Source organism: Mirounga leonina, unplaced genomic scaffold, assembly GCF_011800145.1.
Source record: "Mirounga leonina isolate KUSES-001 unplaced genomic scaffold, KU_Mleo_1.0 Mir_125, whole genome shotgun sequence".
In the NCBI taxonomy this organism is placed as follows: Eukaryota; Metazoa; Chordata; class Mammalia; order Carnivora; family Phocidae; genus Mirounga; species Mirounga leonina.
In genome coordinates, this window is record NW_023270305.1 from 15574896 (window position 1) to 15600402 (window position 25507).

At 48.3% G+C, this 25507-nt stretch overlaps 1 protein-coding gene across 1 annotated transcript in view; it reads left to right on the forward strand.

Moving 5' to 3' along the window:
• The window catches only part of PLB1 (phospholipase B1), a 99801-nt gene that overhangs the window by 39694 nt on the left and 34600 nt on the right, over positions 1-25507 (forward strand). The window contains exons 21-38 of the mRNA XM_035000531.1: positions 2980-3088; positions 5011-5062; positions 5395-5475; positions 8689-8754; positions 9085-9185; positions 11164-11245; positions 13634-13738; positions 13857-13952; positions 14170-14241; positions 15274-15312; positions 15868-15928; positions 16806-16864; positions 17794-17867; positions 21914-21957; positions 22640-22748; positions 24212-24263; positions 24641-24721; positions 25250-25315. Coding sequence (XP_034856422.1) covers positions 2980-3088; positions 5011-5062; positions 5395-5475; positions 8689-8754; positions 9085-9185; positions 11164-11245; positions 13634-13738; positions 13857-13952; positions 14170-14241; positions 15274-15312; positions 15868-15928; positions 16806-16864; positions 17794-17867; positions 21914-21957; positions 22640-22748; positions 24212-24263; positions 24641-24721; positions 25250-25315 — 1349 coding nt within the window. The remainder of the gene's footprint in view (positions 1-2979; positions 3089-5010; positions 5063-5394; positions 5476-8688; positions 8755-9084; positions 9186-11163; positions 11246-13633; positions 13739-13856; positions 13953-14169; positions 14242-15273; positions 15313-15867; positions 15929-16805; positions 16865-17793; positions 17868-21913; positions 21958-22639; positions 22749-24211; positions 24264-24640; positions 24722-25249; positions 25316-25507) is intronic.

Genomic DNA, 25507 nt, shown 5'->3' on the forward strand with positions numbered 1-25507 from the left:
TGAATTCTATCAAACACCAAAAGAAGAATTTACAGCAATTCTTCACAAACTCCTCCCAAAAATGGAAGGGGGAGGGACTACTACCCAATTCATTTGATGAGACTGGTATTATCTTAATAACAAAAATAAGACAAAGATATCACAAGGAAGGAAAACCGCAGACCAGTATCTCTTTTGAATATATATGCAGAAATCCTCAACAAAATACTACCATGCAAAGTACAGCAACATATAAAAAGGATTATACCCCATGACCTAATGGGATTTATCCTCGGAATGTAAGGTTAGTTTCAAATAAAAAAATCAATATAATAGACTATATCAAAAGCATAAAGGACAAAAACTACACGATCATCTCAATAGATGAGAAAAAGTATTTTATAAAAACTAACACCCTCTCATGATAAAAATATTCTACACACTAAGAATAGAAGGAAATTTCCTCAGTCTGATAAAGGGCATCTGCAAAAGCCCACAGTTAACATCATACTTAATGAGGAAAGGCAAGATGTTTTCCTTCTGAGATCAAGTGGTATATTCTTGCCAATTTTATTCAACATTATGCTGGAGGTTCTAGTCAGAACAGTTAAGCAAAAAAATGAAAGAAAAGACAATCAAGATTAGAAATGGAGTAAAGCTATCTGTATTTGCAGCTGTTATAAATAAGACCCGAAGGAATCCACTACAAATTATTAGAACTAATAAATGAGTTCAGCAAGATTGCAGGGTACAACATCAATATGCAAAAATTAATTGTATTTCCATACCCTAGCAATTAACAGCCTAAAAATGAAATTAAAAGAAAACATTCCATTTACAATAACATCAAAAAATACTTAGGAATAAATTTAACAAATAAAGTGCATCTTTTATGCTTTTAAGATTATAAAACATTGCTGGAAGAAGTTTAATCAGACCTAAATAAATGGAAAGCCATCCCATGTTCATGAATAAGACGATATGATGGCAACATCCCCCAAATTAATCTACAGATTCAATATAATCTCTATCACAATTCCAGCTGGCTTCTTTGCAGAAATTGACAAGCTGACTGTAAAATTCATATGGAAATTCGAGAGGCCCAGAATAGGCAAGATAATCTTGAAAAATAATAAATTCAGTGGATTCACAATCCCCAATTTCAAAACTTACAAAGCTCCAATACAAGACAATGTGATACTGTCATAAGGATAGCCATATAGGTCAATGGGATAGAATTTGTAAGTCCATAAATAAACCCTCATACTTATGGTTAACTCATTTTCAACATGAGTGCCAAGACTAATGGGGAAACAATAGTCTTTTCAATAAATGATGCTGGGATAATTATATAGCCATATACAAAAGGATGAAGTTGGAATCCTACTCATACCATATACAAAATTAACTCAAAATGGATCATAAGCTTAAATGTAAGAGCTAAAATTCACCCTTAGAAGAAATTATAGGAGCAAATCTTCATGACCTTGGGCTAAACAAAGCCTTCTTAGATCTAATGCCAAAAGCACAAGTGACAAAAGAAAAAAATAGACTGGACAAAATTAAACACTTTTGAGCTTCAAAGGATACCATCAAGAAAATAAAAAGAAAACCCAAAGAGTGAAAGAAAATGTTTGAAAATCATATCCGGTAAGAAACTTGTATCTAGAGAATACAAAGAACTCTTATAACTCAATAATAAGACAATTCAATTTGGGCCAATTAAAAATGGGCAAAGAATCTGAATAGACATTTCTCCAAAGAAGGTATGCAAGTGACCAACAAGCACATGAAAAGATGCTCGACATTAGTAACCATCAGTGCAAACCAAACCATAATGAGATACCATCTCACATCCACTAGAATGGTTATTTTAAAAAAGATAAAAGTTGGTGAGGATGTGCAGACATTAAAACCCTCATAATGCTCCTATGGGAAGGTAAATTGGCACAACTCGTTTGGAAAAAGGTTTGTAAGTTTTTCAAAAGGTTAAACAGAGTTACCATATGATCTAACATTTCCACTCCTAGATATATATCCAAGAGAAATTCACGCAGAAGCTAGTACAAAAGCATTCACAGCAGCACTATTCATAATAGCCAAAAAAAAGTGGGAACAATTCAAATCCTTCAACTGATGAATGGGTAAATGTGGTATACCCATACAATGGGATATTATTTGCCAGTGAAAGGTATGAAGTGCAGATCTATGCTATAACATGGATGAACACTAAAAACATTATTTTAAGTGAAAGAACCAGCCACAGAAGACATGTATTATTCCATTTATAGGAAATGTCTAGAACAAGCAAGCCTATATAGAGAGAAGGTAGATTAGCGGTCACCACAGGGTTGGAGGGGAGGGGGAGGGACTGCTCCTGGGCACAGGATTTCTTTTTGGGGTGATGAAAATGTTCTAAATTTGATTATGGTGATGGTTGCACAATTCTGTGAACATACTAAGAGCTATTGAACTGCACTTTAAATTGTGAATTTTATGGTACATGAATTATATTTCAAAAAACTATTATGTACTTAGAAAACAAAAAGAGGGGCGCCTGAGTGCTTCAGTCCACCAGTTCAGGTCCTGGAATCAAGCCCCAAGTCAGGCTCTGTGTTCAGTGGGGAGCCTACTTCTCCCTCTCTCTCTGCCACTCCCCCTGCTTGTGCTCTCGCGCGCTTGCTCTCTCTCTCTCTCTCTCAGATAAATAAATAAAATCTTAGGAAAAAGAAAAGAAAAAAGGAAAAGAAAAGTGCGTGAGAGAAGCACCAAACCCAGACTCACGTTTATTCAGCAATAATTTGTTAAGCACCTTTGTGCGTTGCCCATGTGGTTAAGCATCAGCCTGCTGGACGCTTTCTTTCCATACTGAGAGAACAGTAAGGTTAAGAGCTTTAAGGGTGAGGGTTTCTTGTCTCTGACATGCACTGGAACTTATCAAAGGAATTTGAAGCTTGTTTTGGGATAGTTACTAAGCGTGTCTCTTCTTTGTATTTCCAGACATCCTCCGGGAATTCAACCCTTCCCTGAGGGGCTTCTCTGTTGGCACCGGGAAAGAAAACAGTCCTGGAGCCTTCCTAAATCAGGCTGTAGCAGGAAACCGAGCGGAGTGAGCAGGGGAGCCTTGAGGGTGACCACACAGATCCTCTGGGGACCCAATCAGGGGCTTGGCCTGGACTGGGGTGTATGGCTGATGGCTGGGGGCTTGGTTCGAGAGAGAGGCCTGGGGGTCAAAGACTGGACTGGGTGAGCTCTCCTGGGGTGTCCCTCACTGTGGGACACAGAAACCTACTAGCCCATCCCCAACCCCACTCCAGGAACTAGTCACAGTTTACTCTGATGCCAAGTATATGCTTACTCATTTATTCAGGACAGGAATCATCCAAATCAGATTTTGTAAAACCTAATCCATTTTATAATAAATTCTGTGGCTACGTTTTCCTTTTGGTGGGAGAAGGGTGAAAGGCTACCAGTTGACTGCCTAAAAATTTTGGCATTAATATTACCATAATTTTGTTTTTTTCCAAGCATGTGTCAGCTGGTGGTATGCAGAGAGGTATTTGTAAGCATGATTAGATCAGGGAGGCATCCAAGAAGGAAACCTTGGTGAAGAACATAAAGTTTATGATTCATATGACCCTGGATTTCTCCCCTGCTTTCCTCAAGGCCGTGGGGCCCTTTTGTGCAAGTAATCCTTCTGTCTGAGCACATCCTGAGTCATAGGGAAGAGTTAGCGATTACTACTCCCATATTACAGATGAAGAAACTGTAGCACAAAGAGGCAAAGTGGCCTGAACAAATGTGTCACCTCGACCACGTGGCCTGTTGTCCTTGTGCCCAGCAGGCCCTTGCCCAGGTCCGGTAATAACCCATCATAACAGCAGTGACCAACATAGCAGGTACCTTCACATTTACTAGCCCCGTGTTCTGTGCAGCCCCTGTTAGCAGGTCAGACATCCAGGTTTTCTTAACAGTGATATTGAGGCACAGAGAGGTCAAGTGATCATCAAACTCTGGTCCTCAGAGCTGATGCCCAACGGCTTCTACTGATGAGGAAACCAAGATGCAAGTTGGTTATATGGCTTACCCCAAGTCCCCGCCCAGGATATCTGATACCTACCTAGTCCCCTGTGACTAAGACCAGGCCAGCTGGGTTAATAGTTAATACATGACAACCGCTGTTTCCTGCTGGGATGGTGCCAGAGACCAGTGATGGTGGTGGTGGTGTTAGGAGATGTAATTCAGTGGATCATTTCTAATATGGATGCTTACCCCGTGCTGCTCTAAGTCCTTTATTTAATCCATCCAACAACTCTATGAAGATGGTATGCTTCCCATGCCCGTCTTACACAGGACCAAACTGAGGGTTTGCAAGGTTAAGCACTTTGTCAAGCTCTCCCCACTGGTCAGTGGTGGGACCAGGATTCAGCCCCGTGCTGCCTGGCTCAGAGAGGGGCTCCTACTCCGTGAGGCTGCTTTGCTCATCTCATGTACTGCTCCTCAGGACCCTGAAGATACAGGGGTTTATCTCCACGTTTGCAGTCTTTTGGGACGGCGAACTTAAGTTACATATCCACAGTTAGCAGGAGGCAACTAAATGTCAAACCCAGGTGTGTCTGACTCAACCATGTCACCTTGAGGGTGAGGGTACCGTGGAGGTGAAGCTCACGGCACCCACAGAATCAGGCTCATACCAAGCCGTGCGTGACATGGAATGTACATGCAGCCTTCTGTTTGCCCCGAATGAGCCTGGTTCAGAAGAGAAACATGCCATTAAGTCACCCGCTTATATGTGGAATGCTGTGCCCTTCCCAAAGCATGGTCACAACTCACCCCAGCCCTCCACCTCCAGAGGAGACTGAATGGGGAAGGTGCTCTGGGACGGGAGCATGGCCTTCTGTCCAACTATCCTGCTGCATGTTTGATTCCTGCTGTCTCCGCGAAGTCCCCTCCCTGCCCCAGCTTCACGGTCCCTGCTCCAGTTTCACGGTCCCTGCTCCTCACATGACTTCTGTTCGTGTGTGCCCGCAGGGATTTACCTGTTCAGGCCAGGAGGCTGGTGGACCTGATGAAGAATGATACGGTAATTCTGGGGGAAGAGCCACCTGGGACACCTTGAGCTAGCATTCCCCAGAAGAGGGAGTGAGCTGGAGAAATCCATGGAGACAGAGAGGGTCAGGGTCGGAGACCACATAGAAGTCCAGAGAATCCACCTTTAAAAACCACAAGTGATCTTGCACCTACAACTGGTGACCTATAACCTCAGGACCCCAAAAGCGCAGAACAGAAAATAGTAATGTCCATTAAACCCTCTGGTATGTGAGGACCCATCCCTGCCAGTGTTCAGCACTTTATCTTCTTCTTGACTTGACTCTTGAGCAAGGCACTTACTTGTTTGTTTCCTATTCATTTCAGAAGATAAATTTTCAGGAAGATTGGAAGATAATAACCCTGTTCATAGGAGGCAATGATCTCTGTGATTTCTGCAGTGACCCGGTGAGTCTCCAGGTCCTTAACTCAAGACTCCCCCAGGGAGGGATTTCCACACCAGGTGGCTAGAGCAAGTGAAGCAGGATTGGGACTTGGGGCTTGTAGCCAGGAATTAACCCTGAGACCAAGAGTGCCTTCACCTCCAGGCAAAGATTCAACAAAACTGGTTATGAAATTGATCTTGATTAGGTTTCATAACAAGAGAGTCTGATCATAGCATTCTAGAAACCAAGATAACATTCCAAGGATCTAGAAAAATCAGGTGTATCTATCTTCATATAGATCATTATAGGTCAGCTCCTTTTTCCAGCATTGAAAATGCCTTACCGTCTCTATTTTGAATGGGAAAGTTGATTTCCTACTGCAAGCATTTAGGCGTGGTTCAGAGCCAAGTCATTCCGATGGGGTTCTTGATGGGAACCCCAAGAGCCAGGCTGCTGCCCTGTGGGTGTGGTGCTTCTTCCTGGAACCCCAGAATCTCTGAGCTGGAAGAAACCCCACAAACCCTATTGACCACACTCCCACCTGTGGCAGGAATGCCTTCCCTAGAACCTAGCTATTGAACATTCCCAGTGATGGGCAGCTTTTTAATTTGCCCTAATTAGTATTATAAGCAAGTATCAATATTTTGGTAGTGGTTTGTGTTAAGCCCAAATCGGTCTTCTTGTAACTTCCACCTTTTCTGCCCATGTTGGCATGCCTGCACTGCTTCTACATTCAATTCAGCTGACTTTAAAAATAATAGGCTTTTAAAATTATTTTTATTTTATAAGCAATATACACTGGAAACACATCAAAGCACAAAGAAAAAGATATTTTCTGTAATTACAACATCCAGAAGTGCCATTGCTAACATTTTGTTAAGTGTCTCTCTGGCATTTTTCTATGAAAATGGAGAAATTATTATTTGCTAAAAATAGCATCATTCTGGAAATATTGTTTGGTGATCTGTTTTTTTTTTTTTTCAGTAGCAATCCATTGGGAAGATGATCCTATGTCAATAGTTTTCCATAAAATAATTCTTAATGACTGTATAACTAGCCCGTAACCTATATTGGCCACACTTTACTTAACTGTCGCCAATTATTGCATATTTAGCTTGTATTGCTTTTAATTATGCCTGTTACAAATAACACCAGAAATTTAAAAAAAATTAAAATAAATAAATAACACCAGGAGAAACATCCATCTTTATGTGCATCCATAATTGTTTCCTGATATATATTCTAAGTAGTAAGACATTTAGGCAAGAAGATATGTACATTTCCCCTACTGTTTTATCACAAAAATTTCCAAACATACTGAGAAATGGAAGAAAGAATTATGTAGTAAATGCCCATATACCCACCGCCTAGGTTTTATAGTTGTTAACATGTTGCTATATTAACATGTATTTATCCATCCGTCTTATTCTGGGGGGGCGGGTGGGGACTCTGCACACTTTCAGTGCTTTGGATACAGATTACCAACCTGCTTCCAGAATGTTGGTATCAGTTGTCTACCTCCTCACGCTCCATCTGTCAATGTATGTTATTTGTTTTAATAGCTGCTAATCTAATAAATGAAAAAATTTATCTTGTTTTCAAAATTTGCATTTATTTGATTAATAGGGAGGAATAAACCTTTATTTTGCTTGTTTAATCCTCATTTAAATTCCTCCTGATAAATTCTGTATGATGGCTATTGGCTCTCTTCTGTTAAGGTATTTATCATTCTCTTATTGATGTCTAAAAACCCTTATATTAAGTATACTAACCCTTTATCAAATACGTTGCCTATTTATTGTTTTCCATTTAATTTTGTTTATAGTGTTTTCTGATAAACAGAATGTGTTTAATGTCTAGTATCATTTGCTGGGCGCGTATTATACTCCAGGCACTGTACTAGGTGCTAAGCTTTGCAGCTTTGTCCTCAAAGAACTCACAGTCAGGAAGGGAGGTACAGACAATTCACCATAACATGGTAAGGACAACATTGTGGCCCCAAAGTAAGAATGGCCATGAGAATTTGTATTTTGTAGGGTTGGGCAGGGGGTCAGGGATGTACATGGAGCAGGACACCTTCCAACTAGGGCTGGAAAATGACATTTGTCAGGCAGAAAGAGGATCAGCAGAGCAAAATTTAGGAAGTGGGGAGTCTTGCTGAGACTTGGGAGCTTCTGCCCCGAGGGGCAACCCTGCCCCCCAGACCCGTCACAGCATCAAAGTCACCAGGGTCTGGGGTTTTCAGGTTGTGATGTGACAGGCTCACAGTGGCCCTGGGGCTGTTAGTGAAGCAGGCAGGGAAGTTGGACCACGGCCCCGGCTCCACTTCTTGAACGTTAGTTTGTTTGTTTTTTTATAATTTTTTTATTGTTATGTTAGTCACCATACAGTACATCATTAGTTTTGATGTTGTGTTCCATGATTCATTGTTTGCGTATAACACCCAGTGCTCCATGCAGAACGTGCCCTCTTTAATACCCATCACCAGGCTAACCCATCCCCCCACCCCCTCCCCTCTAGAACCCTCAGTTTGTTTTTCGGAGTCCATAGTCTCTCATGGTTCGTCTCCCCCTCCTATTCCCCCCTTCATTTTTCCCTTCCTTCTCCTAATGTCCTCTATGCTAGGTTTGATTCATTTGGTAGAGCAGGGCTCTTGGCTAGATTTCAGCCAGAGAAATGGTTCCACTTTAAAAATAAAATAAAATAAAAGCCACCAAGTATGGAGGTCAGAAGAAATAACAATTAAAATGCGTTTATGCTTGAGGGAGGGGATTTACAGGACCCTCTTCCCCTACAATTATCTCCTTAAATGATTTGATGGGGCAACAGGTCCCCAGGTACTTGAGGCTCTAAGGCAGAAGAGCTCGGCCATAGGACCAGAGAATATTCAAACTGCAGGAGATCTTAGAGGTCCCGTGCTCCAACACCCCATTCTAGAGGAGCCCAAAGATGTAATAGGCTTTAGCGAAGTCCCTGCATCTAGTTAATGTGGAGTGGATCCAGAGCTTTCCATAATTCCATGCAGAAAAAAGAGGTTTCCCTGGAGGTCACAACCATGACCAGCCTAAGGATGGTGGGGTTGGTCTGGACACTGGAGGCCCCAAAGGCAAACCTTATGTTTCAATGTCACCCATTCTGGCTAACATACAAGAAGGAGGGGACCCAAGACATGGGTGGGCCTGGTCCGCAGAGAGATTGAGTGGTGGATGGTGTTAGACCTTCCCTGTTCCCGCAGGTCCGCTACTCTCCCCAGAACTTCACAGACAACATCGGGAAGGCTCTGGACATCCTCCATGCTGAGGTGTGTAGGCTGGGTTGTGTGGCCTCTAAGCAGCTCAGCCAACAGTCCTTCTTAGGCCTCAGACCTGGCCTGGAGGGGGCTTTGACTTCCTGCCTGCCTTTCCCTGGAAGCCAGCACTGACCATGCTGTTGTCCTGGTCCCAGAAGCCTGAACACAGGGGTCAATGGGGGGCGGGAGGGGCGAGGCAGGGCAGGAGGGATGAAGGAAGTAGATAGGGGCATGAAAGACCACAGACCTGGTATCCGGCAGGAGAGGCTGGTCCCAGACCCAGATGAGAGACTGGGGCCACCAGCCTCAATCCTCTTGGGGATTGGCCTCACCTTTGCTCAGGTTCCTCGGGCATTTGTGAACCTGGTAAAAGTTCTGGAGATCATCAACCTGAGGGAGCTGTACCAGGAGAAGGAAGTCAGCTGCCCAAGGCTGATCCTCAGGTAAGAAGGAAGCTTCTGCCCCTGTTCCCTAAAGCACCAGGGGACCCTTAGCAGAAAGCAACTCTGCTTCGTTAGAAAGTCCAAGGGTAGATGTGTGAGGAGGGCTAAGACCACCCCATTTTCTAAACTGACGAGGCCTGATGGGTGTTTGTGACCCCAAGGTGGGCCTCAGTTACCCTCGGAGTCTGTGTCACAACCCGACCATGCTCCTGGTTGTCCTGGCAACTCAGTCCTCCCGGGAGGGAAGGGCAAAGCGTGAGAAATGGAGTGGGTCTGTGTGGGCCGGGCTCACAGGCCACCACCAGATGTATCCAGAGCTTCTCCGTCCTTGAGGCCCATCTCCAGGACAGAGGGAGCCTCTCTATCTGGTGTGGGTGTCCTAGGCTGGGCACTCACAACTGTAGGGCTACAGTCACTTGCTGGAGGAGAGGATGATCAGGGAAGAGTCTTCCCCGAGCACAGAGAGCTCTGGCCTTGAGAAGGCCCTAGAAAGGCCTTCATCCCCCGTCTCCAGGGCCAGACAAAGGTGGCTCCCTCTCTATTACACATCTCCATGACCTTCAGGATTAAGACATCCTTCTAATCTGAGCATGAGCATTTCTGTCAGCATTCCCTCTTACAAAGCCGCCTCTGGACCCGTAGCCCAGGTCCCGATGGCTGTGCCCCCCACCCCCAGCTTCCTCCCCAGCTCTGTAGCCCTTGACAGGCCCCCACGACAGCCCTGAGCACAGCACGTGGTGATGACTCACGTGCCTCCGCCACAGCCCTGCCCTCGTTGTGAGTCACTCCTAGCACAAGAGAGTGGCTGTTTGCTGAAGGAGGGAATGAATAATTCACAGGGGCCAGATCTGCTCTTGGAAATGAAGGGGTACCTTGGCTGCTACCCTGAAGATGCATGCCAGACCTCACCTGGGGGCCCAGACTGCACAGGTGCCCCGGGGAAGGCCTGAGGACACCATGAGCGGGAGGATGGCTGCCGAGTGACACCTGCCTATTAACGCGGCTGGTGTCAGGCGTGCTGTATTTTCGGCTGCTGACTCATCCCCTGGCTCCCACTTTCTCCAGTCACTGGGCCACACAGGGGGTTCAGTGTATTCATTTCAGAGCACCTTACCCAAAAGCCTCTTGCTGCCCATCACTGCAGGGTTTTTAGACAATTACATTTAACGGTTCAGAGAAGGCATCTGCCAGGTCCCTTCTCAGCTCTGAAACAGCCAAGCCACTGACTGTCAGGTGAGACAGACTCGGGTCACCTTGTCCTGCGGCCGCTTTGTTTTTCTGTCTCCGTGGTTGTGCTTTCCTTGGAGGCGTGAGTCTACTCTGAGCCATCCACACTATCCTCCCCTCACCCCCTGGAAAAAAAAACCCAGATGGGCAAGATGACCAAACAGAGCAGAGGTGCAGACTGGACGGAAGCAGTTTAACCAGGGATTAGGAGCTCAGGTTCAGACCAGACAGATTTGAGTTCAAGTCCTGGCTCCCACAAGTAGTCTCCATGTGACCTTGAGCACGTACTTAACCACGCTGAGTTGTTTTCTCATCTATAAAATGGGGGTGATGATACAACTTCTTGAATTGCGAAGAGGATTAAATGGGTTAATACCCATAAAGCTCTCCGCGCGGGGAGCATTAGGATGTGTGAGCCCTTATGATGAGTGTTGTTGTTGCTGTTGTTATTTAAAGTAGGTGTGCCTTATCTCAGCTGCACGGTCTGTCCTCAGACAGTCACAAGGTAACTCAGCTCTGTAAGTCATTCCTGCAGATGTTAGAAGTAACTGTCTCATGTTCATGCAAAAATGCGGCTCTGGGGCACTTTCTCCAGCTCCGTCTGGTGCAGTGGACAGGTTAGCAGCCGGGGCCTCCCTTACCGCCGACTTCCAACACCTCCAAGTCAAATAGGTTCTGAATCTCAAGTCCGGGTCATGCATTTAGATGGTGATTTTGGTGGGGTGAGGCATCTCTTTGGTTTGGTCTGCAGAAACCTCTGCCCCTGTGTCCTGAAGCCTGATGATAACTCAACAGAACTTGCCTCCCTCATCGAAGTGAATAAGCAGTATCAGGTAAGCCGGGAAAGTGTTCTAAGGCCGCACAGGAACTGCTGGGTGGTCTGATTACTCGGGTTAGAAAATGAAGTCGTGCTTATGTTTCCGTGACCCCAGCTGTCTAGTGTGAGGGTGTGAGGTTACCACTGACCAGTTTGCAGATTTAAAGACACCTTGAAAGGCCGCAGGGACTGTGATTTGGTGTATTTGCATCAAGCCGTAGGGCCAAGTCACTGAACACACTTCACCAAATCCCAGTTCCTGGCCTTACACACAAAATACTTCCATTTGTCCACGGAGAGTTATGTGAGTTTCTGACTCCTGGCCAGGAAACCCTTTCCATCTAAGAGACTCTAGAGGATTCAGTGAGATAACACGCATTTCCTTTGCTCTCCTCTCCCGAGAGTCCAAGAGTCAGCCAATGATCTCCAGACATCCAGTGGGTTATTCATTTTAGGCCTTTTTCCATCCAATCTTTGACCAGGGCAGCTGAGGCTCCCTTGACAATCTTGAGTTTCCCCCAAAATAATCCAGTCACTCAAGAGGACAATGGTAGCCTTCCAGCTCTTCTAGAGTAGGCTGCAAACACTTATCAGGATGGATCCATCCTTCAAATGCATGGACTCCTTGGAGCAGAACCACTTCCCTGCTTTGAGGCCATCAGACCCATCAGGGCTATCAGGGCTCAGGAGAACGAGCCTCTATCTATCGTCCTCTGGGCGACTCCCCAGCTGCACTTCCTTCTGCTGTGGGCAGGCACCTCTGCCTCTGGTGAGGGAGTCCATGGCCTGGACCAGGAGAAGGAAGGCAGCCAAGGTTATGGCCATGAGAACAAACCTGTTCCGGGTAGAACAGGTTCTTGGGGGCAAGCAACAAAAACATACGCAATGCTGGTTAATTTAACCAGTTGTATTTATTTAAGCAGCCTGTCTGGAAGAGTTAAAAAGCTAGGATCAGAGGCGGGGCCGCCAGAAATCACGGCATCATGAAATTCTAGGGGCCAGGCCATAAGGATCAAAATCAGGCCAAAGAACTCGTTCAGTGGAGTCACTGCTGCTTCTAGGACCTGGACACAGCTCCCACCCTCAGCAGAATGGATTCTGTGCTGTCCATCTTTCTAGCACTAGCTCTGGAGGGCCCCTGGGCATGTGCCTAAGCCCGAGGGTGAGGGTCATTGGGAAAGCCCGCGTTTGTCTTTCTCACCTTACACACTGGGAGGCAGGCTGCTCTTAATACAGTGGAGTTTTCCCAAACATAGGAAGTGGATTCAGATGTTCTTCCCAGGTCTAATCTTGGTCACCACTGAGATCCAGGAGTTCATGGTCAGCCACAGGAGGCCATCATACCCGCCGTCAAAATCCTCTCCCCACTTTCTGCAAAAGCTATGGCTCCCATGGAGGAGGCAATCGTTGCTATCATTGACCACTGTATGCCAGGCATTCTGGACACTGTTTCTTTCACTTCTCAAGAGGTACATGGTTCCACTGTGAGCCACTGTGGCTGATCCACAGAGTAACCGGTAGCATTAGAAGGGATCTAAGGGATGGTCTGGGCCTGGCCGAACATCCTCCATTTACAGATGAGGAAAGAGAGGTCCAGATAGGGAAAGCATCTTGCCGAAAGTCACACAGCTACTTAGTGGCCTCTGCACTCTCTCTGGCTGACCCTGGGAAAAGTACATGGGGTGCCTTCTGTAATGACCCCACTGATGTTCCTGACTTCCTTCTCCAGCCAGGGTCCTGGCCCCAGATGGTAGCAATCTGGTAAGCAGTGAAATGGCAGAGGCCGGCAGAACCTGGAGCCAGAATTGGGATAACTCGTCCTCCTGGGCCTGAGCCCAAGTGGGAGCTATGAGAGTAACAGCTCTGTTACCCTCCTGGACAGACCTGAGAGTCTCAAAGAAGTGTGCATGCACAGGAACATGCTTGCCCCCCCCCACACACACACCCCCCCATGCACAAATGATATAAATGGGCATCAAATGCCATTGCTGATTCACCTTTGATTTTCTGAACAAATGTAGGACAGAAACAAATGAAATGTAAGGATTATCCAAAAAAGTCATTAAATTGAATTCATACCCTCCCCCTCCCCCACCCCCTGCCCCAGTCTTTAATCAGAAGCTTTCAAAGGAGATCAAGCTGATGGTTTTGGGGTTTTCCTTGCCTTTCCTTTTTTTCCCCCACAACCTAGGTCAAATATATGCAGTTGCAAGCAGAGGTTGGGGTTGAGGTAAAGGCTGATCTTAAAAGTAACTAGCTGGTTACCGATCAGTTGAGATTTTGTTACAGATTGATTTCACTCCAGGGGCAGACTCTGTTTAATTCTATGGCAGAGAAAGAGGCAGCACAAAGCCCGAGCAGATGTGGGGAGCCCCCTGACCCCTGACCCCTTCGCCTCCTGCAGGAGGGGACTCACCAGCTGGTTGAGAACGGTCGGTACGACACAAGAGAGGATTTTACGGTGGTCGTGCAGCCATTCTTCGAAAAAGTGGACATGCCAAAGACATCGGTAAGGAAAGCAAGCATCGTGGATAAAGGGGAGCCACACAGAGCCCAGGCGGTTCTGACTGTCATTTGTGTATCGGATGCCCCTCTAACACGGCCCCTCCTTTATGCCCCGTGACCAGGCGGGGCTGCCCGACAGCTCTTTTTTTGCTCCTGACTGTTTCCACTTCAGCAGCAAAGCTCACGCTTACGCGGCCAGCGCCCTCTGGAACAACATGGTAAGAGGACCGAGGTAGGGAAACCTATTCTCCCTCTGCAGGAGAAAGACTCTGGAGAGCTTTTGAAGGAGTTCAGAGGCCCATCACTCAGGCTGTATGATCCCCCGCCCCGCAGCGATGACAGACCCCCTTGCCTGTGGCCCTCTCTCCGTTCCCCAGCCCTGACCTACAGCCTGACCTTTGCATTCTTACCACCTCTTTCCACTCCTTGCTTTAGCTGGAACCTGTTGGCCAGAAGACAACACAGCACAGTTTTGAATACAAGATCAATATCACCTGTCCGAACCAGGTAGTGTGCGAAGCGTGTCCTTGTAAACAGGTCTATTTATCTGAGGCATCTTTTCCAGGATTTTAGCATCTCAGGTTTCTCAGCTCGTTTCATTCCCAGTTCCCACCCACACCCCAGACTCCAGGTGATCATCCACAGAGCCCCAACTGGTTGGACCGTAAGGGGTGACAGCCCCTTGTGGCCAGGGGTCCCTAGTGTCCCTTTGTCTCTCCACGTCCCAGGGAGCCCCAGCAAGTTCCTGGACTGCACATAGCCGGGAAGAGGAAAATGGCAGTATCATCCAGCTCTCTTGGAGACTAGGGGGCAATAGAGAACGTCAAGGCCAGGATGGGGCAGAAGGATACCCTGTTTCCACGTAGCCACTGCCTCCATGGCAGGATAGAAAGAGTGAGGAACTGAGCCCTGGAATATCTGCTAGGGCAATGGGGTGGGGGGTGGGGAGGGCTGGTCAAATGAAAGCTGGAGCTAGAAAAGCAGACATTAACTGGGAAGGCAAAGCAGAACCAGATCCCCATGTTCACTCACAAATGGTCAGAGAGATACTTGGACCTCTGTAGCTGTTCCCTCATCTCTACAAATTCCTCCATATTCCCAGAGGAGTCTCAGGTCTAGACTGGGAACCTCTGAGCTGGGACTTACATGGAGCAGGACCTCAAAGCACCTGACTTTCTTGCCTGGGTAGGGTGGGAGTGGCCTGGGGTGGCAAGGGGTCTAGGGAGTAGGGAACAAGCAGAAGGTGGTGCTCTGCTGTGGGGGGGCGGGGCAGGGGCAGGAAGGAGAGGAGATGCAGCTACCCCAGCCAGCTGGGTGGGAGGCAGAGCGCAGGCTTGCTCGCCTGGGAGCCACTGCAGGGTTTATTCTAATTGTTCCTACAAGTTCAGGTTGCAGAGAAGGCCCAGTGCATCCTGGGAGGGAGCCCACAGCAGTCAGCCTGGCAGGGAGGGGCTTGGGAATGTGGGCAGGGGAGGCTGACAGTGTTGTGCAAGAAGCCAGCGGAATTTGCTGGAGTTGCTCACCACCCTCTTCTCACAGTTCTGGCCGTTTCTGAGCACCTACAAGAACAGAATGCAGGTATGAGCTTGTTTCTTCCGGTGGCCCTCCAGCCAGCACGGTGGGCAGGCCCTGAGCCGGGACTGGCCCCACAAGGGGGTGGGGGATGTGGGCAAGGGTCCTGCTGGGCAGCCAAGGGGGATTAATGCTCTTCTGTAATGTCCACCCACCTACACCTTTGGACGGGGCGGTGGGCAGAATAAGCCACACTGATAACAGCGCAGGTGGGACCACCCAGTCAATCCTCTTCAAAGACCTGGGTGAAGAGAGTTTTCCTCTTATCAAGCTGCTGCAGAAGCAGAGGGGGTGGCCAGGGGTGGAGTGGGGTTATTGTGCTGATGCTCTGATTCTTGCACCTGATTGTGGGTGGGGGGAACGGGGTCTGAACTAGATTAGCAGATCCCAGCCTGGGATCACCTAGGGAGGCTTCCACAGGTGCCCTTCCAGGTACCCCCCACCCCCAGGGTGGGACCCAGGAGCTGTGTTTGATGAAACTCTCCAAGTGAGTCTGATGCCCAACCAGCCTCTCTGGTCCCTTTCAACCCTAAGATTCTACCATTCATTCTATGCCTTTAGAGTCATGGGAGCCAGCTGCCATGCAGGGACAGAGCCCCTTCTGCCTCGACGCCCACCTCAGGTAAGCCCCTTATGATACACCAAAACCCAGGGCCCCTCCACAAGGACTCAGAGGCCAATGAGTGCTCTGACAAGACTTGGCATATATAACTAAATGACGCCGTTTGGGCTGGTATTTGCTTCCTGTCTGGGTGGTTGCCTGGGACAGGTCCCTGCTTTGTCCCCCTCTGCCCTGCAGTGATGTCTTTACCCTATAGGACCCAAGGTGGCCAGACCAGGAACTGTTTGCTACCCTCTCAATTCAGCCTGTTAGTCGGGGACCCCCAGAAGCTCCCCCCTTCATGGCCCAGCCCAGTGGTGTGACCTCCCTGAGGGCCAGAGCTGGGGGTGCGGTGCCCAGGGAGTCCCAAGAGTGAGTCAGCTCTTCAGGGTGCCCTGTGGCCCCAGGCTTTGCGGTCACTGCTGCTTGCAGTAGAGCCAAGAAGTTCCTTGGAGTCTTCAAAAGAGATTTGGGACGGGCAAGGGCTGACATGACTATTTCTCAGATTCTTGGTGGAAATCCAGAACGCAGCTCTAGATGGGCTGAGCCTCAGACCCTGTAGCTCATCTCAGATGGTCCACGCCCAGGGGGCCCTGCCCTTGGGTCACAGCTGGCCTCCCACCCCCCCACTGGGGCTGATGTGGTAGATTCCCCTCCGCCCCCCCTACCGTCCATCCATCCATCCCCTTCCCATCCTCTCCCTCAGCACCTCTCTCCCCACAGGCCCAGGACTTGTTTGTTGGGTCTTCTATGGGGAAACTCATCATATAACCTCTGCCTCTGTGGCCCCCCCCCCACACACAGGTTGTGCCTCTGGTCTTCCTTCCAAGTCGGAAGCACTAGACCCTGACTACAGGTTCCTTCCCCCTGACCCAAGTGTGTTGGCTTGTCTTTCCAGTGCACAACCTGAGAGCGGCAGATATCCAAGTCGTGGCTGCGCTGGGGGACTCTCTGACTGTAAGGACGCTTGGGCCCCAAGTGCGGTAGGGTAGCTGTACCAGTCAGTTCCAGGGCCTGTACCCCTCCCTTCTGCATTCCCCTGCCCCTCAGGCCTGCCTCTGTCCATCCCAGAGCGTGGCAGTGGTTTGGTTTTGCAGTCACTTTCTCAATCAGGTGTGCAAGGGGCAATCTTTTTCAGGAGCGAACCGAATTGTCTCAGATAGTGGAGGTTTTGAACACCTCACAATGCTTTTTTTAACAATTGCAAAAAAGATGTCATTTCAACTCAAAATAATCTTCTGAACCTAGCCGCGTGGGTGCTCTTTTCCCTTTGGATTATGCTTTAGGAGTAGCTCAGACCCTCACATATATTCTGTCTCTGCACCTGCATGGAAAGCAGCAGACTCCACAATTGTGGCTAAAGCTCTGCTCCGAAGTTCCAAGAAACAGGGCTCTGACCCTCCCAGATGACCACTTTCTGGCAACATTTCTGAGGCCATAAGATTGCCTTACAGAATGTCCCAGAGGGAAAGCAGAGAAATGGGAAGTTTCTGAGAAGCCTGCCCACTGCTGTCCACTCCAATCTATAGGCTCCTTCTTCGTGCTTGTAAGAGAACTTCGGAGCATAATGCTGGTAGTAATAATACGGCAATGTCTCACGTGTCCAAAGCACTTTGGAGTGTTCAATGCTGTTTTTACGACCATGATCCAATTTGGTCATCAAAGCAATCCTATGAGATCATCAAGTCATGTCCTCAGTGCAGTAAGGAGGCAACTGAGAGGCAGGGAAGGCCTATGGCTGGAAAGGAGTGTGGCAGAACGCAAGCCTGGTCTCTGACCCCCAGTCCAGGGTCTGCTCACACCTCATGATGAGTGTGTTGGGAACTGCCCGTATCCCTTTCCTCAGACTTACTCCTTTTCCTATGGACTTTGGTGTGTTTTCAAAGGCTGGCAATGGAGTTGGTTCCAAACCAGATGACCTTTCTGATGTCACCACTCAGTATCGGGGACTGTCATATAGGTAATGTTAACCCTTCACCCCTTCCCGCCCCTGGCTCACCCCCAGAAATTGGGTGAGGGGGTGTCTCTTGTAAATGCGTAAATACTGAAGAGCAAGGACCAGGTCCAGAAGGGGCTTTCAGAAGGAAAACCGATGTGTTTTCTGCAAAATGTGACGAGTGGAAAGGATATTTTATTGTTTAGCCAACTGAGCCACCCAGGTGCCCCTAGGATATTTTATTGTTGATAACTTTTTTTTTCTTTAATTGTGCAGAAAAAGAAAACCAGGGTTCTTGTCAGACTCCTGGGTCAGCAAATCCAACATGAAATGCACCCGAAAAGCACCAAATCTCTGAGTCTTCACCTGCCTGTTTACATGGCTATGCACACGTGGAAATCTCCGTCTGTTTGCTGTCTCTATGTATTTATTCATGTCGTTCTGTACTCACACCTCTGCCTTCACATATATGTCCACGTCTGTCCAGAAAACTCTGAAATGCAACACACTACTTCAGGAGGAAAGGACTAAGACTCACCAGCCCCGAGCCCTCCCCGTGTGCCTGCACCCGACTAGGCACTGAGACCGGTGGGCAAGGGGGGGGACAGGAAGCACTGCCAAATGCTCGTGCTCGATGGGCAGGTGCTACTTGAAAGTAAGAGATGCCCGAGGGCCGCAGGAATAGAGAAGAGGGAGTAGGAAGGCTCCCAGAGAAGGTGGGAACTGACAGATTAGCCATTAGATAGATGAGAAAGGGCATTCCAGACGGGAGGTAGAAAAGCGCGGGCGTGTCAGGTGAGCGGGAGGATGTGGGTGGGTGTTCTCGGGGTTCTTTCTTTCCCAATGAAGTTCGTGTTTCTGTATGTTTCACGGTAACTGGCAATTAGCTCGGAATTCCAAACGACTAGGACTAGAACGAGGCCAGCCAGGAGAGGGCAGAGTGCTAAGAAGTTTTGCAGCCCCTCCACACGCTTGCCTCCTCGCTTTTTCTGCCCAGTGAATTCAGATGGAACGTTCCTTCCAGAAAAGTGAGAGGGAACAGGGTGGGGACAGTTGAGGCGATGGCAGTTCTCTGGTCGAGCCTGAGGACAGCCCCAGAGGGGAAGGCTTGCCTGGGTGGGAGCGAGGCAGGGAGGACCCCGGGGCATGGGTAGCAGGAGGACGCGAGCGGCTGTGGTAAATGCCTCCCGGCTCCCGGGGGTCTCCACCTTTCCCCATCCCCCCCAGCTGGGTAGAGGGCCTCTAATGGGCTGCGCAGAACAGAACAGAGCCTCGCCTCCTGACCACGTGCCTCAAATGTTACTGAGCCTGCGAGGAAAAGAAAAGCCAGAGGGGAAGAAAGCAAGCAGAGCTTAGGACATACAATCCAGAAATGGCATGAGCTGGGGGCAGCCTCACTCAGTCTTGGCTAGGGAAGGCAGGGGCTTCGGGTGGTGTAATGTGGGAAACCACACGCCGTGGTGGGGGGGGGGCGGGGGGGAGCAAGGAGATGTGCTCCACCTACCAGTCCCACGGGCCGGATCCCTGGGATTCAGATACAAACAGGCAATCTTCTGCTAAATGTTTCTCTGTAGCAATGGAAACATTCAGCCATTGCTCTCTTTCTCCCTATAGGGGAGGCCAGGTGTGGCCTGATGTTTCAGTCTTCTGGTTCTAGTCTAAAGCCTTGCCTATTCAGTGGCGCTGTGCCTTTAAACCCTTTGTTCTAAATGTTTCAGATCCACATGTGTTAAGGATGGAAACTCTGGGTCAGCGCCTGAGTTATGGGTTTGACTCTTGGGTAAAATAGACTAATGTTTCCCAAAGAGTGTTCCATGGAACACCAACCCCCTACAGGTTTCTGAAGAGGGCAAAATTCTTTATATCGGGGAGGGAACATTACCCACAATATCCTTCTTGTGGAGAATTCCCATGTATGTTAGCATATTAAAGGCTCTGAGAAGCCCTGCAATGAAGAAATGTGTCTAAATTGTATCTGTTTAACCCAATGTTTCTCTTAATCCCAGCATCCTTTCTTTGTTCACAAAACCTATCAGCATCCTCTGGGCAATGTCCATGTAGTAGGCTGACCTGAGAAAAGCAATTTTCTGAAGCCATTAAGCTTTGGGTTTGGAAACAATAGGCAGTGCATGGCTCCAGGTAAATGAAGAATGTAATTTGAGCCTCTTCCTCCAAGGAGACAAAGTGGAGAGAGGGCGGCCTCATAGAGTCAGACAGGGAAGATGACCCAGAATTCTTGGGAGGTGGGTTGCTGTGGGCAGGACCTGCAGGATGAGGCTTGGCCATGACTATTTCCAGAGCCCCTTGACCTGAGAGAACCATACGGCAGGGACAGGCACTGGCTTTGGCTAGCTTAACTGTGTGGCAGGCCCAGAGGTCTTTAGAGCATTGCTTTTTCTTCAGTTGAAATAAATTCGCTTATTTGGTATCAAAGGACCAAAATAAAATTTGCTTACCCCCCCAAAAAAATGCTTTTTTAAAAATTAGGTGTTCAATCTCACTGAAACTCCTTCCACAAATGTCATTGAGCATCTACTCTGTAATTCTCTGTGCACTGTGGGTGACAAAAGACGAACAAAACCCAGCCTTTGAACTTGTGGTTTAATATAAATTACATTAATCGGGAGGATCTCACACTAACTAGCTGTTTCGTGCTGGTCTCTTTTCTTTCATGTGTCACATAAATCTGATCAAAATGAGGACTTAAATATTTTTGTTCATCCATATTTATTTGTGTAATTCTTTCTCCTAGAAATATTCACTCAGATTTCTGTAGCTTGTTCGTCTTGATCAGCTACGGCACTTATTTTAGAACAAAGATAGTTTTAGACAAGAAATTACAATAGGAAGTACTTGATGGGTGTGTTTAGGTATATCTCCATGCTTGTGTTTATATGTTTATTGAAGAAGAAAAGGAGGCATGATTGGAGGAGGTATATGGATTTCTAATTTCCTATAAAATGTTCTGAGTAAATGCTTCTTGTCGAAAGAAAGAAGGATCGGGTAGCTGCTGAAGCTGTTAGCTTCATGCACAGTTGAAGTAGAATCAGAAGCTGGAACAAAGGTCCAACCACTGGCTACGTTAGGGAGATGGGAGAGAGATACCTGAGTGAGATAGATGGCAGGGCTCACGTGGCTTCTTTCTTTCTATCACCTGGGGCTGCCAAGCCCCTGACTTGACCACCCTCATATGAAATAGTCTTCTTCATCCCAAGCAATTCCTTGAAGGAAGAACAGCCATGACTTTGATTCATGGCCTTCCTTTGGAAGTCTATACTGGTGGGCTGGATGCTAACACTATGTTCTCAAAATCTATTGGCTTAGAATAATGTGCTAGCATTGAGGAGGGAAGTGCAGAGGGGGAAAAAACAAAACAGTAAATACAGTACATTTGAACACTGGACTTTGTTAAAATAGAAATACTTCTCTCCTGGCCTCCCACATGTATTCAATTTAAATGCATGAAAGGAAATGTAATTTTGAGTGCGGCTTGAGGTTAGATTGAACACCATGAAACTACATTCAAGTAGATAAAATCAGATTGGGCATTGGAAGGCAGTGAGAGGCTATCCCGTGAACCTCCCTGTGGAATTTACCTCCCCCACTGGGCAGAGAAGAGCTAATGCATTTTCCAAAGGTTTGCAGCTCAAGCTGGTTTTTAGTTACCTTTCAAAAGTTAATTGAGCCCTCTGCACCTCAACTTCCTCCTCTGTAAAATGGGGATAATTGCATCTGTATCAGAAGCTTGTTTTGTTGGGAGGTGTTGGGTATCTAATGTAGAGAATCTAGGACATGCTGGGCACATAGCATATGCTCAGCTAAGTGCTTTCTGTCCTGATTTGGTGGAAAAAAGAAACAGCCCTTTTTTGCCTTCAAATCCTGGTTTTGGGGGGGGACCAACCCTTTGGGGAATTCAGATTTTTCTCAGAGTTTCTCCAACACAAAGAGACCAATGGGTCTGGCACATCTTACAGGTGCCGATGGCGTGAGTGCTAAGAAAAGTGGGGCGCTCTTTCATAAAGCCTAAGTATTGATTCACTCTCTCTCACTGGTTGGCTCACTCCCTACAGTTCAGGAGGGGATGACTCCCTGGAGACCGTGACCACCTTACCGAGTAAGTAACCGCCAGGGGCTTGAATCTGTTCACTGGTTCCACCTGACCCCCGGCTTCCTGAGAATACCCCTCAGCTAAGAAAGGAGGAAGTCATCTTTGTGTACTGCCATCGCATGGGAGGAGAGGCCCATGGACAGGTAGCTGAAGAGGGTGTCATAAACACTCTATTTGGGGCCCTGAGGCTTGGGTTCAAGCCCTGGCTCTTCTCTGTGCTTGCCAAGTAACCTAGAGCAAGTCACCAAACATTCTGAGCCTCAGGTTTTTTCAGCTGGTCCAGAGGGTGCAGAGACAATCCAATGAGATCATGAACATTCCCTGCACTGTGAAGAAAGGAAGGGAGGAAGGGAGGAAAGTAGGGAGGGAGGGAGGAAAGTAGGGAGGGAGGGAGGGAGGAAAGGAAAGAAGGAAGGGAGGGAGGGAGGGAGGGTACGAGGGAAGGAAGGAAAGAAAGAGGGAACGAGGGAAGGAAAGGAGGGGAGCTGAGAGGCTCTTACTGCCTTGGCCCACCATGTCATGGGTCATTTCCTCTCAGAGCGCCCCAACTCCTGCCAGGCACACCCTCTCCCCCTCCCTGCCTGAGTGCATGAAGGTGGCGACAAAACCCACTCTGGGGAGCCTAGAACAGAGAAGATACCCCTCCCTCTTAAACCCTCTGTGTCCCATTCACGCCCTCCTCTTCCAGATATCCTTCGGAAGTTTAACAGAAATCTCACGGGCTATGCGGTGGGCAAGGGCGAGGCCAACGACACAAATGCCTTCCTCAATCAGGCTGTTCCTGGAGCAAAGGCTGAGTACGGCGTCTGGGGAGGGGGCCCGTGGGCCAGAGGGTGGGAGGCATGCAGTGCCCTTTAAGATTGTAATCCTGACCTCCGTGTGCGAAGGGGACACTTCTCCATTTGCAGTAATGACCTGAGAGGTCTTCAGCCATTCTCTTTCCCGGCTGCCCCTGTGACTAAGGCTGCAGCAGGGAGGCCCGAGAGGCTGGAGCTGGGACAGGAACCATGGCCTCAGAGGCTGAACTCCTGACCTTGCTTCTTGGGCCACATGTTCTAATCATGCAACAACACACTAAATTTATCCAAGTTTTAATACTCACCGCGGCATAATGGTGCCAGAGAGATTCACTCTCTCCAAAGCCTCACAGGTGGCAGTTCCCCCAAAAGATCAGGGAGTGTAAAGAAATGAATGGACAAGCTGGAATCTCCAGCCGTGGAGGCTCCTGGGACAACACGTCATGGCCTATCCCTAGCCCCGCTCTGGAGCCAGTAGGAAATGCTGTTGAGAAGCCAGAGGCAGCTGAAGCAGGACTGCTCGGCCCCCCAGGGTGGTCTCAGGAAGCCCCTCACCCTGCTCCTAGTGGCCCCAGCAGCCCGGCTTTCCTTGCTCCTGGCCCGGCCATCTGGCCCTCCAACACACTGTCACCTTCCAACTCAGGCCCACGCCCTTCTAGCTGCTGGGCATGGCCTTCCAACCTGCTCATCCAGCCTGGGAAGACCCTTCTTGGCAGCAGAAACATCTGGGGACAGATGGACCCACCAGCAGGTCCCAGGAAATCACCGTGCTGTGGATCCATCTCACCCAGACCTGTAACAGGGGCCTGAACTACTGGGGAGCCCGGGATGCTTGAGATCTAGTCTTTCCATGAATTATAAACCCAAGCATGTAACAGTATATATTTATTCCCCACCTCTTTCTAAAAGAAGCGTCTGGCTAAGTTTACTGAAAAAATAACGCAAGTAACATGTGCGTAAGTGAGAAAAATCACAGCCACTGGTCAGGTGCGGGGGGGATGGGGAAGAAGCAAGTGGATCAAGTTGAGCATTTTTGCAGTTCTTATGCTTGTACATCAAACTCTCAGCTTCCTGGCAGCCCGGGAGGGAAAGAGGAAGCATGCTAAAACCTTCATAGATCTATTTTCATGATCTATACCAGTCCTTCAAAGGAGACAAATGGTTTCCTAGCATGGAATCCTAAAAGACACATTGCATGTGGAGTTCTAGAAAGGAGACCACAAGTAACAAATACAATTGACAGTACCCTCGACTGCAGCTTTAGGACAGACAGTTGGCTTTTCAAAGGGTTATTTGTTGTAATAACTCTCCAGAACAGGCAAGTAGCTCCTTGTCTGTGAGCCTCAGAATCTCTGGCAATTCGGGCAATGGGGATAATGCCATGGAAACCTCCAGTTCAGGCCCTTTAGGAGGAAAAATCCAGGCACTATTCTCCCATAGGACTGATTTCCTCTCCTTCTCAGGAAACTTATGAGCCAAGTCCAGACTCTGGTACAAAGGATGAAAGATGACCACGTGAGTCGGATTTACAGTTATTTTTAAACATTAATTTTCTAACCCACTGAAGTCCCCAAATGGAATGGTCTGCCATGAAAACAGCCACTGTCACTACAGAGGTGTTCAAGCCGTGGTAGGACGGCCCGAGTCCGAGGCCCTGGAGATTATGTCCATGGCCGTGGGGGGTGGGCTGTCCCTGATCACAGTGATCTTGAACATCCCTCCTGATGCTAAGGTTCTGTGGTCCATAAACTTCTAAAATTCTTTCAGCTCTGAGATTCTGATTCTATTATTTTGAGTGGGCAAGGAAGTCTTAAAGGGTTGAATGGATTTCCTAGGGCTGTGGCATTGTTTATTGGTTGGAAATCATCAAGCATTTTCCTCCTCCTGTGTAGAGAGTGAATTTCCACGAGGACTGGAAGATTATCACGGTGCTGATTGGAGGCAGTGACTTATGTGATTACTGCACAGATTCGGTACGGGGCGGGGGGTCAGACAGCCAGGCCTACTCATTGCTCCTGACATTGACCGGGAGGCTTTGGAGGTCCCCTTTGAGACTAGTCCCTAGAACCAACCCTAGGATTGTCCAACTACGCCTCCGTGTGTGTGCCTCCACTTACCCCATGACCCTCAGCTTTCTGGCCCCACCCACCTCCATGTCCCAGGGGGTGTGAAGTAGCAGGTGGCAGATATGGGGCTTCTAGTCCCCTCTTACAATTCCTAAGAATTCAGTAAGTGGAGAAACTGGAAACCCCAGCTATGGGAACGAGGACCCGCACGTTCAGCTCCTAAACGAAAGCCCTGGTGGAAGTTTCCAGTCTTCTGGCTGGCCCATCTTGGATAATAGCGAGTAATCAACTGCTCAGATTCTGACATGATGAGCTAGTCCCAGCCAGAAGCCAGAGGGAGAAGAAGTCCTGGGGCTGGAGCCAGAGGGGGGCCTTCAGCTGCTCCAGTGCCCCTCTCCCGAAGTAGCTCCTCCTCTTCCTCCTGTGTCTTCCCAGAATCTGTATTCTGCAACCAACTTTTTTGACCATCTCCGCAACGCCTTGGACATCCTACATAGAGAGGTGGGTGGAGGCTCCGACAAGCTGGACCCAGCTCAAGCATGTGGCGGGGGGGGAGTGTGGCTGGGGGAAAGAAGGTGAGATACCCCCTCCCCTGAAGGAGACAGCCAAGGGCATGGGCGCCTTCCCTTTCCAGAGTTTGGGGCCTACCTCCATTTGGAATCAGCACAGAAGGGTCTCAGGCTTGAAGAGAAG